The sequence below is a fragment of the Pseudonaja textilis genome, chromosome Z (genome assembly GCF_049901715.1).
Source record: "Pseudonaja textilis isolate UNSWEBS1 chromosome Z, rPseTex1.2, whole genome shotgun sequence".
NCBI classification, from domain to species: Eukaryota; Metazoa; Chordata; class Lepidosauria; order Squamata; family Elapidae; genus Pseudonaja; species Pseudonaja textilis.
This window is the reverse complement of record NC_142008.1, coordinates 21,487,242-21,501,116: the sequence shown is the minus strand read 5'-3', so window position 1 is coordinate 21,501,116 and position 13,875 is coordinate 21,487,242. Positions and strand designations below refer to the sequence as shown.

General features: G+C 37.0%; 1 protein-coding gene across 1 annotated transcript; it reads left to right on the top strand.

Moving 5' to 3' along the window:
• Nucleotides 1-1,083: 1,083 nt before the first annotated feature.
• Nucleotides 1,084-13,308, top strand: STEAP1 (STEAP family member 1). Its single transcript, XM_026716158.2, has 5 exons — nt 1,084-1,365; nt 5,556-5,663; nt 8,810-9,322; nt 10,925-11,089; nt 11,824-13,308. The coding sequence occupies exons 1-5, from the start codon at nt 1,297-1,299 to the stop codon at nt 12,073-12,075; spliced, it is 1,107 nt and encodes a 368-aa protein (XP_026571943.1). The 5' UTR covers nt 1,084-1,296; the 3' UTR covers nt 12,076-13,308.
• Nucleotides 13,309-13,875: the final 567 nt, after the last annotated feature.

Below are 13,875 nucleotides of genomic sequence, written 5' to 3'. Positions count from 1 at the left end.
TTGCTAAAATCACAGGGCTGCTGGCATGATAAATCCCAAGGTTGTGTGATCAATAGTCCAATTGGAGTGAACAGATGGGCATTCAGTGATGGCCTTGTATATGTCCAGTGATGCTTCCAGGAATCAAAGTGCAGTAGCCAATCACATTCTCTGCTGCAGTACATATGGAATCCATATAGGACCTGGAGTACATTTACATATGCCCTTTGTAAGGGAAAATTTAAAATCAAGTCTGCATTACTATTACTATTACTATTAATCCTCCCATCCTTTTTTTCACCCATCTCCTGCCACTTATGACTGTATGACTGTAACTTTGTCATTTGTATCCTAACAATTTATTGACTGTTTCCTAGTATGATTTGATTGCTTATTGTACCTTATGACTATCATTAAGTGTTGTACCTGATGATTCTTGACTCTTGACGCATGTATCTTTTCTTTTATTTACATTGAGAACATTTACACCAAGACAAATTCCTTGTGTGTCCAATCACACTTGGCCAATAAAGAATTCTGTTCTGTTATGTTCTGTTCTGTTCTATTCTTATTCTTATTCCTATTTATTTGCTTAAAGCGAGCAATAAATCTCTCAAGGATAAAAGGACTATCATTATTGGTTAAAGTAGCGTTGATTAAATTATTTACATATTATATAAATGGTTGGGGTTGCTAAACGATCTGAAACTTCATGAAGGAGTCAGTGAAGGGGACCGTTTCCCTAAAGAGATTATTGTCTTCTAAACCCACCCACCTACAGTACCCCTATTGCTCCTATCAGCATTAAAGATTCTGGGGCTTATGTTCTCGCTTCTAGGGATGCTTACCTTATATTTATTCAAAGCCGGGTGGGATGGAGATATGTGACTTTGCAGATTGAGGAGTTAATCGCTTTTTGATCTGGTTGACGGAAAGGTTTGCTTATTACATCTGCATAATCTTCAAAGTTTTGCTTTCCCGGACGCTGTCTCTTTTCATTTGATTAACAAGCTATTCTAGGTATCAATCAGCCAAGTCCTGCAGGCAGAAGAAAGGAGGGGCAGGCCAAAAAAGAAGAAGAAGGCGGGGGAATGCGAAGGCGGAGCTGGAAGGGGAGGGACGAGGCAGGACGGCCGCATGCTGCGCAGTGTGGAGCCGAGCAGGGACGCCGGTCTAGTTGAAACGTTGCGCCGGCTGAATCGTTCCGCCCGGGTTTCCGAAGACCGGGAGGTGGGGTAGTCGTAAGTTCAGAGCGTTCGGTCGCTGAATATTCCCGAGCAGCAAAACAGATCCAAATTCCGTCGGGCCGGCAGTCGCATGAGAGAGAGAGAGAGAGAGCAGCCCATCCACAGTTGCGGAAAGGAGAAACACGTCGCCGAGCCAGAGGTGGGTGGGCTCGGTTATTAGTTAGAGAGGTTGTAAAAGACCCCCAGCACACACTCTCGGCCTCCCCCGTGCAAACCTGGACGCCCGAACAAAAGCAATATGAAGCAGGAATACGTGACGGACTTGCCGACGTCATAAAATCCCCAAAGCCACAAGTTTCGTTGGAGAGTTTTAGGAGACCAAAAATCAGACCGAATGTCTATTCTGCGCGCCGGCTCTTGTACAGGGAATCAAATTCGGAATACTGTGTGATAAGATGCGGCTGACTCTTAACGGGATTTTGAAAACAGGAAACCTCTAGTTCTAAATTAACTGTAAGAAAACCAGAAATATTTCTGGCCGGTGGGATCTTCTAGATTAGAATCAATTTTATTTTATTATGTTAGGCAATTGTTCAGAGCTCCACCAGCTACCATTTTCACCGTTCCTCTGGGACTGTTTTCTGCTCCCTCTTTTGTTTAAGTGTTAGACTCCTGCTGGGTCATTTGAATCACAGAAGACAATAAGTTGAGAATGAATTGAGGGTTAGTGTAAGTAGATTTGAATCTGTTAATTTTAGACTGTGCTGGCATAGAAACAAAACTCAGTTTATCGTTAGATCTCTGTACAGGAGCTGCCTGACACTCTGCCGTTTGCAACATCAGCAGGAAAAGGGGAGGTGATAGGAAAAGAACTATAAAAGTGGCAGGTCCGGTACTAGAGCAAAAAGGGAAAGGACTAAGAATATTTTCCTGCTTGCATCTGCTGTACACAGCTATATCCACTTTGAGATATTGAGAATTTTAATATTTCCAGCTCAGAAAATGACACCCTGGCTCTTCCAAGCTTTGCTTTGCTGAATTAAAAATAAAAAGGACCTACTTTTACTGTACATTCTAGGACAGGGGTATCTAACCTTGGCAATATGGCTGACTGAGGAATTCTGGGAGTTGAAGTCTGCAAGCCTTAAAAGTTGCTAAGGTTGGATTCCTTGGTGTTCTCTGACCTTGATTGTTTTCTTGCAGAAGTTTTGTTACTCCACTAGGTAGCATCTTCGGTACTAGAAGGTGGAGGATTCACAGTTTATCCCTGAGCTACATATGTTCCCCTATATTGGCAAATCTACAAAGTCTCAAGATCTTTGACAGGCAGTTAGTATACTAAGTTTCATGACTGCTTATTTGGAAGATTTGAGTGCTGTAAAATAGGACTGTGCAAAACACTTGAAATGGTGTTGCAAGTAGTCCTTGATATGACCTTTTTGCCACAATCATTAAGCAAATCACTGTAGTTTTAAGTGAATCATGCGGTTGTTCTCTATTGACTTTGCCTGTCAATGGAGCCAGCTATGAAGGTCACAAATGATGATTCACAGGAAAGTGCAACTGTCATAAGTACATGCCAGTTGCCAAGTGCCTGAATTTTGATCCCATGATCATGGGGATGCTGCAGCAGTTGTAAGTGTGAAAAACAGTTAAAAGTCACCTCTTTTTTCAGTGCTGTTGTGACTTTGAATGGTCATTAAGCAAATGATTGTAAGTCAAGGACTATCTCTGTATGATAGTGATGGTGGCCAAGGTTGTACCAATGCAAAATTGCCCTTCTGAATAGTTCCCACTGCCCTAAAACAAAATTGCTTTCAGATAACTCTGGATAGGATTTCAGCCTTGGGAATGGATATTCAGTACTGAGACTTCTTATGCTCATTAAAAGCCTTCATTCTGCCTAAGTGTGTTTTGATAAAACTACTGATTTAGGCATCGGTGTGAAAGTCACTCAGCCAAACTTTTCTATATTTTAAAAAGGACTGCAATTTTCTTTCTACAGATGTCTGGGTAACAGATGTAAACTATTATGTAATTACATCTCTGAGTGATAACCATGTTATTTCAGTCCTCTATATAATAATTAGTATGTTGCAAGGCTGAAATAAATACAGGTAGTCTTTAGCTTATAACCACAATTGAGCCCCAAATTTAAGTTGTTAAGTGAGAAAGTTTATTAAGTTTTACCCCATTTTACGACTTTTCTTGCCACATTTGTTAAGTGAGTCACTGCAGTTGTTAAATTAGTAACACGGTTGTTAAGTGAAATCTGGTTTCTCCCATTGACTTTGCTTTTCTGAAGGCGATTACCTGGACACTGCAACTGTCATAAATGTGAGTCAGTTGTCAAGCATTCGAATGTAAATCATGTGATCATGGGGATGCAAAACAGTTCTAAGTGTGAAAAATGATTGTAAGCCACTTTTTAAATGATATTGCAACTTTGAACAGTCACTAAATGAACTGTTGTAAGTTGAGGACTACCTGTACTAAGGAATTGCTGGAACAGCACATTTTAATATCTTCACTTTCAGCATTTTTATTTAGTATCAATCTTTGGAGATCAAGGGCCTGGAGGTTATGAGAAACAGATATCACCAAGGAAGTGTAATTGAAAAGCAGTTAATAGTTGAAGTCTCTTCTCACAATAGGCAGAGTTGTAACTCCTTTAATTATATGGTTTTTGCCATGCAATGTCAGCCTAGATATCAGACCACAGTATTAATATTGCTGTAAAAAGTCTGAATGATTCCTTGAAGTCATTGTTGGCTTTAGCCAAACAAACCAGGTTTCTTTTATAAAATATGGGGCAGTAGTGGCTAACCTTTTGGGGCTCCTGTGCCAAAAATTGTGTGCATACTTGCGTGCACAGGCTTGTGTGCCAGCACCTAGAAGGCAATGTGCACCCCCCACGCCCCCTACATGTGCTTGCACAATCCCCACACACCCACCCACCCATGCCACCCCCATACCTGCACTGAACCTCAAAGCTGATTTTTGGCCAGTTTGAGGCCTTTTTCAGCCTCCCAGAGGATTTAGGAAGGCTTCTGCAGGCTTTGCAGGCTGAAAACTAGCCCTGTTTCACTTCTGTAGTTTTTGGCCTGCAGAAGCCTTCCTAAAGCCTTTGGGAGGCTGAAAAAGGCCTCAAACCTGCCGAAAATCAGCTGTGAGGCGCACGCATGCGTAGTGAGGTAAGTTTGCCTACAGTTCGCGTGCCGGCACAAATGTGTGCCATAGGTTCACCATCACTGATATAGGGCTTTTAATGTTAGGCATCATAAGGTTTTATAATATGAATAATCTATGACATGCAATAATTACCTTAATTCAAATGTGGGGGTAGTTGAAGATGTGTTTTTTCTAGTGAGACCCATCTATCAGGGCAACCTGGTCTACCCAGTTATGGGATGGAGCATACTGCTTCCGCTTTTGACTTTCAGCTCCACTCCAGGGACTTTCGTAGGTAGTCACTTTCATGACAAACTATTTTTGTGTTAAATGTATGTTTACCAATTTATGTTTGGTCCCTTTATTTCTTTGTTGGTAAACATACATTTAACACAAAAAATGTAGCTGAAGATATTCTGCAAACAATATATCCATTTCATATCCAAGAAACAAAGCTTGCAAGTATCTTATTCCGTGTCTTCATTTTTCTTTCACCTTAGTAAAATACTCCCTTCACTCACAATAAAGACATATTTTCTTTTGCTTTGTTTTTTTTCTGTTTTCATTTCCATTGCTTTCAGGGAGGAGTGAGTGATTTAGCAGTTCAATCTTATTTGACTTTGTGTTGGTGCATAAAATCAAATCCAAGTTGAATAATAAAGTAATGATTGAGGTTGTTATAAAACCAGCAAAGTTTTGGCACCCATGTTAAGTTATTTAAAATGGAGGTGATAGTGAACATCTGAAAGTTCTGCGCGTCTCAGAATCCATGTCAGAATTCAGTTCTGCTTTTAAAATATATATTCTTTAATTCTCTGATTTCAATAAAAATAGGATTTTTCAATAAAATTGGAATATCTTGAAAAAGGAACTCAACCATAGACATTAAAATGCTAGAAGGTTTTAGAAATACCTAAATCAGACTAGTGACATTCTGGATTTAAATCTATCAAATTCAAATATTAAAAATCCACATCATTGAAAATTAGTAATTATGAATGATACAGCATCATTAGTTCTTAATGTTTTTTAATCCAAGTTTTTTTTTAGAAACTTCTCATTCTTTCATTTAGTTTTGCAAGAACATTTAGGCCTTCTCTTTTATTAAAAAAAAGATTTCTCAAAATAATTGTATCTTTGAATATTTATAGATTTCACTAACACCATCTATTTTTTGAATGCAAACAAGTAACAAAAGACTCCCGAAATTGTTTTCAGACATCCAGTAACTATATAGAGAACCTCAATAATTGGTCGAAGAACATGGATCAAGATGAAAATCAGAAAATGAACTCTGAAATAACACAGGCAGTTTTCGGCAATGCGGTAATTTTTGTATTTTTAAGTTACCTGTTCTAAATTGTCCTTGGATGGTACTTTGGTGCCTCATTCACTTTTTTTTCTGGGGGACAAAGGTATATAAAGCGCTTAATTATCAATACTTGGTGAATAATGGTAAATAAGCAAGAGTTTTTTATTTCAAATGGACTCACAGTAGAAACTGAGATATCTGTATACAGTTTCTAAAATTACAAGAAAATTTATCAGAATCAGAAAAAAACTTAAAAGAGCTATAAAGTCAGTTCGCTACAAATACCACAAACACATTCCTAGACACATTCATCAGGATGTGGTCAGAAGAAATCAATTGCTTAATTGTGAATATTAACATTAACATTCTGGTTGTTGGATCTGACAAGTTTGAAACATATATTCCTCATGTGTTGAATGTCTTTGGTCTCAATCCCTCTTGCTGAACATCTATATCAAACAACTGAGGAGGCCATTGGTTTGGTGCCCAGCATCATGAATATATAGGTGATATCTAACTATACATCTTGACCCTGGATGAGCCAAGTAAAACTGTCATTGCCTTATCCCAATGTCTAGAAGCTGTAGGTCCAGATGATGAGCAAGAGAGTCAGGCTCAATTGTGCCAAGACTGAGTCGCTTTGTATTTTGACTCTCCCTCTCCCACTTATCTAGGGACTTTCTTTCAACTTGGATGGAGTTATACTTCTCCATTTTAGACTGGTGCACAATCTGGTGTTTTTCTGGGACTTACAGCTCCTGGTCAAAGGGCAAGTGCTAGCTGTATTCAAGATGGTTTTTTTCATACTTCCATCTTAGCATGCAAGTGACAGATATTCCTGGAATTATAGGGCCTTAGATAGTCATGCATGCCCTAGTCCTGTGATGGCAAACCTTTTCCACATTGCTTGCCAAAAGTGTGTGTGAGCGCTCGCATGCCTGCACCTATGATGCAGTGCACATGCGATTCCTCCTGCACATGCGACACCCCAACACTGCACACCTCTGCACATGTGCAAGTAAACCCCCCACATGCCTCTGAATATGCGTGCGCATCTCCCATGTGCACATCTCCTCCCATTCATGCGCAGCAGATACCCAACAATCAGCTGGCATGCAGAGTGGTGCTCTTCCAGGCAACCTCTCGCATGCTGGCAGAAGTGGCTCTGCGTACCACTTCTGGCACACATGCATAGGCTCGCCATCACAGCCCTGGTCCTTGTGTACTTGGACTACTGCAATAAATACTACACAGGACTCCCTCCTCAAAAGCTGAAGTTGATTCAGAATGCAGTACTATGGGCAATGGGTATCCCTCAGTATGCCCATGTGGCACCACTCTGGAACAAGTTGCATTGATTTTGAGTGAGCTTCCAGATACAATTCAGTGTCCTAGTTATAATCTATAAAGCCATTAATGGTATAAGAGATGGGTGTCAAACTCAAGGCACAGCCAGATCCAGCCTGCGGGCCCATCCTCATTTACCCAATGCAAAGAGGAAAGATCAGGCTAGCCTGGCTTCAGCCCAATCTACTCAATGCAAAAAGGAAAGATCAAGCCAACATGCCTTCCGCACAGCCTACCCAATGCGAAAAGGAAGCATGCCAGCTGTTTGGGGAGTGGTGTCAAACTAGCTTCACCCAACCAGTTGGCCATACCCACCCAATTGGCCAGACCCATGCGGCCCACCCAAGGTCAACCACAGCCCTGATGTGGCAGTCAGTGAAATGGAGTTTGATATCTCTGGTATAAGACCTGATTATTTCTTCCTTGATTTTTGTCTATCCAGTAAAATCAGGCTGTGTTGGTACATTTCAGTTTTCTTTAATCAAACAGTACCACCTGACAGGACCTAGGAAGCATGCTTTCTCTGTTGAATAATATCCCTCCAGAGATCCAACGGTCCTCCAGAAGTCTTTAAATATTTGCCTATTCTCCCTGTCCTTTGGGTAGGATGGCTTAGAGTCTTTATTAATTGGGGGTGGGGGGTTATTAATGATGTCTATACTATGGTATGTCTGAATGTTTATGGTCTTTTTTCCCTTTTTTATTGGTTCTCTATTCTTTAAAATATGCAAGTTTCTCAGACATTCTGGAATTATTTCAGAGGGTATAATGTTCCCCACAAAAGGTTTTTGGTGCAGTGATTTACCTTATTCAAAAGGTTCTTGTTTGTTTTTCAACACGTTGCATTTTTTATTTATATTCCCATGATAATGTAAGAAATGTGCTTTGGACTTTTTGGCAAAGCTAAGCATTAAAACCTGCTAGCTGAATTAATATTATTAGCGTAAAAATGCATCCTTAAATAAAATATTTATTAAGATGGTGTAAGAGTGTAAAAACATTGGCTTTCCCATTCAGTTCAGGAAGTTATATGGAATTTAGAAACAATTATTAATATAAAGAACCCCTTAATTAGGGTTAAAGTTGTCTTGTTAAATTCAATGACCTGTGACAATAGATGACATTTAGTCTACAAGTAGCATTATAATGTTTAGTTTAATATATTGGAATAAAGAAGAAAGTACACCACATTTATTCTTCATTTTTTAGAACCTAAAATTCAACTACATTCACATCTGTCTTTAAGAAAAACATGGCTCTTCTGTCTTAATCAATATAATTTTAGCTATATTGTTAGGTAAATAAAACTTTAGTGAGTGAAGAATATTAGTTTCAAACAGTATTAAAAACTTTCCAATATAGGATTCCATTTTTAAATGATTTTGTAAACTATAGGAAAAAACATTAGCTGCATTCCAGTAAAAATCTAGACTTGTCTTAAGAGTTTTACATTACTAAACCAACTTCAAAGATCACAAAACAATGCAATTTTAAGATCTTCACATCTCTTCATTGGCTAAAATGTTTTCCCATTGGTTCAAAAATTCACAAAATATCGTGAGAAAACATTATATAGAAGTACTAGCTTCCCAAAAATAACTTTAGTGCCTAACATTACACATGACAAAGCTAATGAAATACAGCCTCAGATTATACAAATTCCTGTAACCTAAAATATGAGGCTTAGCGAAATTTCAGATGGAAGGAATCTTATGTTGAGGCTAATGTACAAAGAAAAACAATGCACAGATCTACTATTACTAGTAATTCTAAATCACTCTACAGGCTTATATGTACTGTGTATTCTTTTCAGATAATGGATTTACAAGCTCCTGGCATTCCTGAAGAAATTATGTTCTCTCACATGCATCGAAGAACCCATACAGATGAGTTTGAGTCTCCTCCCAAAAAGTACTGCGAATATGATATTTTTCCTAAATGGCATTTACCAGTGAAAACAGCATTAATACTCTCTTTGTTTACATTTACTTATACTTTCCTAAGAGACATCATCCATCCTTTCGTCACTGCTCAAGAAAATGTATTTTATAAAATTCCAATCTTGGTCATAAACAAAGTCTTACCAGTGGTATCAATTACTCTTCTGGCCTTGGTTTATTTACCTGGAATATTAGCTGCAGGATTTCAATTTCATTATGGAACTAAGTACAGACGTTTTCCACAATGGTTAGACAGATGGATGTTATCAAGGAAACAGTTTGGGCTTCTTAGCTTTCTTTTTGCTTCTATGCATGCCTGTTACAGTTTGTGCTATCCACTGAGGCGATCCTACAGATACAAACTCTTAAACTGGGCATATCAGCAGGTACGTTTTATTACAGTATCAATACATATGCAAACACAAACACATGCATTTCTGGTGATCTTGTCTCTAATAGGTAATGTTGAAAAGATAGATTGAGTGAAGAAAAGAAAGGGTTTTAATTCTGTACAGGCCTCATCACAGTAGACCCCCATTAATTTCATTGGATTACCCTTACATATATAGATACATACTATGCTATCTTATGTATTCCCAACAACTTGGGAATTGTTGAATTAAGGTTGAGAATTGGGCTTTTTACCCAATGAAGGCAACTTAGTAGAATCTATCAAGAACTGTAGTTGAGGTTGTTATTGTTGTTTTGCACATTGAAAATTATTGACAGTAAAACAAATGGTTTTGTCCAAAGTATATAATGCAAAAGGTTTTGGCAACTTTTATAGATATGTAGAGGTGAAGGAAAAAAATTATGTAATTTGCATCCTATGCTAAACCTTAACTTTGTGACAATTTGTTCTTTGTGCACTTCAATTACAGGTAGACCTCAACGTACAACAGTTCATTTCAAAGTTACAATGGCACTGAAAACAGTGACTTAGGAACATTTTTCACAAGACCTTTGTAGCAGCCCCACAGTCATGTGATCAAAATTCATATGCTTGGTAATTAGTTTATACTTACGACCGTTGCTGTGTGCCAAGGTCATGTGATTATCTTTTGTCAATCTTTTGACAAACAAAATAAATGGGGAAGCCAGATTCAGTTAACAATCGTGTTACTAACTTATCAACTACAGTGATTCACTTAACAAAAGTGTCAAGAAAAGTCATAAAGTGGGGCAAAACTCACTTAACAAATGTCTCACTTAACAGAAATTTTGGGCTCAGTTGTAGCCTTAAGGACTACCCGTGTAGTAGGACTTTTTGTAAAACATTTGGATTCATGGACTGTCCTAGCAGGTTAACACTGGTTGCCAAGAGAACCTCCCATTTATTAGTCACTTAAAATATTATTCCTTAGTGCACTACCTGTCACAATATGCCAAAGGTTGTATTTAGCTTGAGAAGGAATTCTGTTTGTCAGCAAATAAAGGGAGTCATGCTGGGAAAATCAAGTTAACAAGGAATTGGAACTAATCTTAGGAAGTTAAAACTTTGATGAAGTAAGTAAATATTCAGTCTAATTGACTTTGCTGTGGTGTAGGCTGATGCAATTTCTGTTTGTCATTGGTATAAACAACACGATAGTTTAAATATGACCATGCCCTCATTTGTTACACAAAGCAGCAAAATGCAGCAAAGCAGCATCCTATTTTGTTTGTTTATTGTTAAACAATACAAAGGTAAACTTGATGTGGACTTGTTTACACATATACACTGATTTTTTTTCTCTCCCTAATCCCACTGCAATTCCTGACCATGTATGCTTTCATGTGGGGAAACTCCAGTGTTGTCTGAGATGTAACCACAGCTTATATTTCAATCACAGAAATGACAATAGGCTGCCATTCCATATAATCTTATTCCTTAGAGGGTTATCTATACAAGTTCCCCAAAATTTGTACGATTAGAATTGAATGTTAAGTATATGTAGGCTATCAAGGTGCCCTTCTGGTATTTTTTTTCAACTGTAATATTCCCACAGGTACAGAAAAAAAAGGAAAATGCCTGGATTGAACATGATGTCTGGAGAATGGAGATTTATGTATCTCTAGGAATTCTGGCACTTGCTTTGCTGGCTCTGTTGGCAGTAACATCAATTCCATCTGTCAGCTACTCATTGACTTGGAGAGAGTTTCATTATATTCAGGTATATGGATGGACAGATGGATCATTACAAAAGATCGTTTAGTAGCAGGGCATGAACTTGGGTGTTACAAGCCTGATGTTCAATCTCTGCTATTCCCAGTGGAAATGCTGAAATAATGATGGGATGCATGAAAGAGAGAGGTATCTGTAAACTTAGTCACATTTTTCCTCCTCACTTGATTTTGACTACTTGTTATATAATTCATGGAACATGAGTTATGAGAAAGGGATGTTCTTTGATTGAAAAAAATTCCCTTTTACTTTAGAATGGAGGTATTGCACTCTTTACATTCAGAAAATAAAATATTAGAATTCTACACCACTGTTGCAGAATTTCATATATTTTACATACTGTGACTTAAGTTCAGAGATGAAGACCTTGATTTTGTAACTACATATTAATATTTTACTGAGTAATGTTTTGGAACTAATAGATATTAAGGACAATAAAGAGTATTCGTCAATTTCTTGTAGAATTTTAATATGGTTACGATTATCAACTTTGAACCAACTCTTTTCTCTTTCATTTTGACAATTTGATTCCTGCAGTCAGAAGCAAATGAACATTTATTTCCATGCCTGCTGGTTTGCGATATCAAGTTGCTATTAATCCCCATGGATAGACTAAGCTGTTCTTTTTACCCTTGTCAACTGAAATTCTTAAATATATGTATCTAGCAGGTACTGTGAATTAATCTTAACTTTATTTAAAATATTTCTTCTTTTTTTTCCTAGAGCAAGATGGGATATTTAGCGTTGCTGCTTTGTACTATTCATGCACTAGTATTTGCATGGGATAAATGGATTGATCCACACCAGTACTTATGGTATACTCCACCCACGTTTATAATAGCAGTTATTCTTCCAATTGCAGTTCTGACTTGTAAAGTTATCCTGCTGTTCCCATGCTTTAGGAAGAGGCTACAAAAGATCAGGTCTGGTTGTGCTGTTGTGACAAATGAGACCCAGATCACTTCCAAACTGTAGATTCACTGAGCTTTTCCAAATTCTAAACAAAGCAATTGGTACACATAGTTACAGTTCTGTCAGTTAAAGTACATGAAGTAAACTTCATTAGACTTGTTGAGGTTTACTTCTGAAGATGGTATCTAGGATCAAACTACACAATGGAAAAACCTACCTGCTTTCTTATATTTCAGTTTTTATTGATAGAATCCTGAGATTGAGATCCTCTGATTGAATTATACAAATTCTATATATGAATTCATTTTAAAAAATCCCAAATTTTCAAATTTCTTATTCAGAAACTTCTTCAGGAAGGGACCTATAATATTTATGTACTTGAAATATGTATTGTATTGCAATCTAAAACATACAAGACAATACATTGGCTAAAAAGTATAATTATGAACAATGGGCTATCCTTGCCTCAATGTTACAGTGACTGAAATTCAATAGGATAGACACAATATGTTCTTTTGCCCACAAATACCATCTTCCACTCTCCTTCACATATGAAATCCCATTCAAAAAAAATCAAAGCTTTGTATATTCATCTGAGTGCATGTACAGATCAACTAATGCAGCCAGCTTATATAAAATACTTTTTAAAACATAAAACTTTTGTATGAGATGTCACTACATTGGGAATATAGTTGAATTTAGTTGTCAAATAATAGGTGCATAGTCTGAGTAAAAGCAGAACTAGAAAAGGGATGACTTTATCCACCAGCATTTGATCTTCTAACTTATTATTCTATATCTGGAGATTCCGAGACAGTGTGCAATACTTGAAAAAGAGATGCACGAATGTTAAGATTCTCATTTTTAAACCCACTTTAGGCTTAATATATTAGGCACATTCAGTTTATATAACTCTTTGTCAGTTGTGAGCACTGCTAGGTATTCTAGTTTGCTAATACAGGAACCAAACAACTGCAGAAAATGCAGCTTTGGTCCTAACAATACAGTTATTTTATGACTGAAAGAATGTTGGGCATGGGTTGATTTGGGACTTTCCCATTTTCATATGTTTTTGGTGGAATGATTTCCATCTGTGCAAAGTTTAGGTCTAATAAATAGGGGTGATTATTCTGAAATCTGGAGAATATTCTCATTTTCTTTTCATTGAGCTTATGTTCTTAACATATTATGAATTGAATAATATAAATATAAATTTATGTAAAAGTAGTTATTAAAATACTTTTTGTAAGAATGTATGAAATATAATAAAACTTTCTTACGTTTTTTCAACCTTCATATTCCAGTGGTTTTATGTTAAGTAGAATTTAAATGATTGTTCTACAGTCATCTTTTAGGAAAAGATATGGTGCTGGAAGTTTGTATCCTGAGGGAAATAAACAGTAGGAAACAATTTCTTCCGTGAAAATCTTATCATGTGAATCTAACACAGGATTACTGAATAAAAATAATATATAAGGTAGCATAATCTTTCATGACAATAGTACCAATAAAACAGAAGTGGAGTTAAATTAACCATAAAACAAATTATCATCCACAATACAAATCCAGTAAAGGAGATTTGTAGGCAGAAACAATTGTGTGGTTGTGATTTCTTCACTGATGGTAATTGAATAAGTGATGCAAGTATATCTGGATATATTTTATATCTAATGGGATTTCCATTTATACAACTGTGTGGATGGAGTGAACTCTACTTTGACCAAGCAAGTAGAAAATATATTATCAATTCTTGCTAATTACAAGATGTACATACAACTTAATTAATCAATACATAACAAATGGATCGTTTACTACAGCTAACTACAACATAAAATCTAACATATACAATGGCACCGAGAGGAA

What these genes read in the sequence shown, in the direction of transcription:
- STEAP1 (XM_026716158.2), top strand. Translation starts at nt 1,297, where the DNA reads ATGAGAGAGAGAGAGAGAGAGCAGCCCATCCACAGTTGCGGAAAGGAG. An exon ending in AACACGTCGCCGAGCCAGAG is followed by an intron (nt 1,366 to 5,555) that starts GTGGGTGGGCTC and finishes AATTGTTTTCAG; the next exon opens with ACATCCAGTAACTATATAGA. An exon ending in GAGAGTTTCATTATATTCAG is followed by an intron (nt 11,090 to 11,823) that starts GTATATGGATGG and finishes TTTTTTTCCTAG; the next exon opens with AGCAAGATGGGATATTTAGC.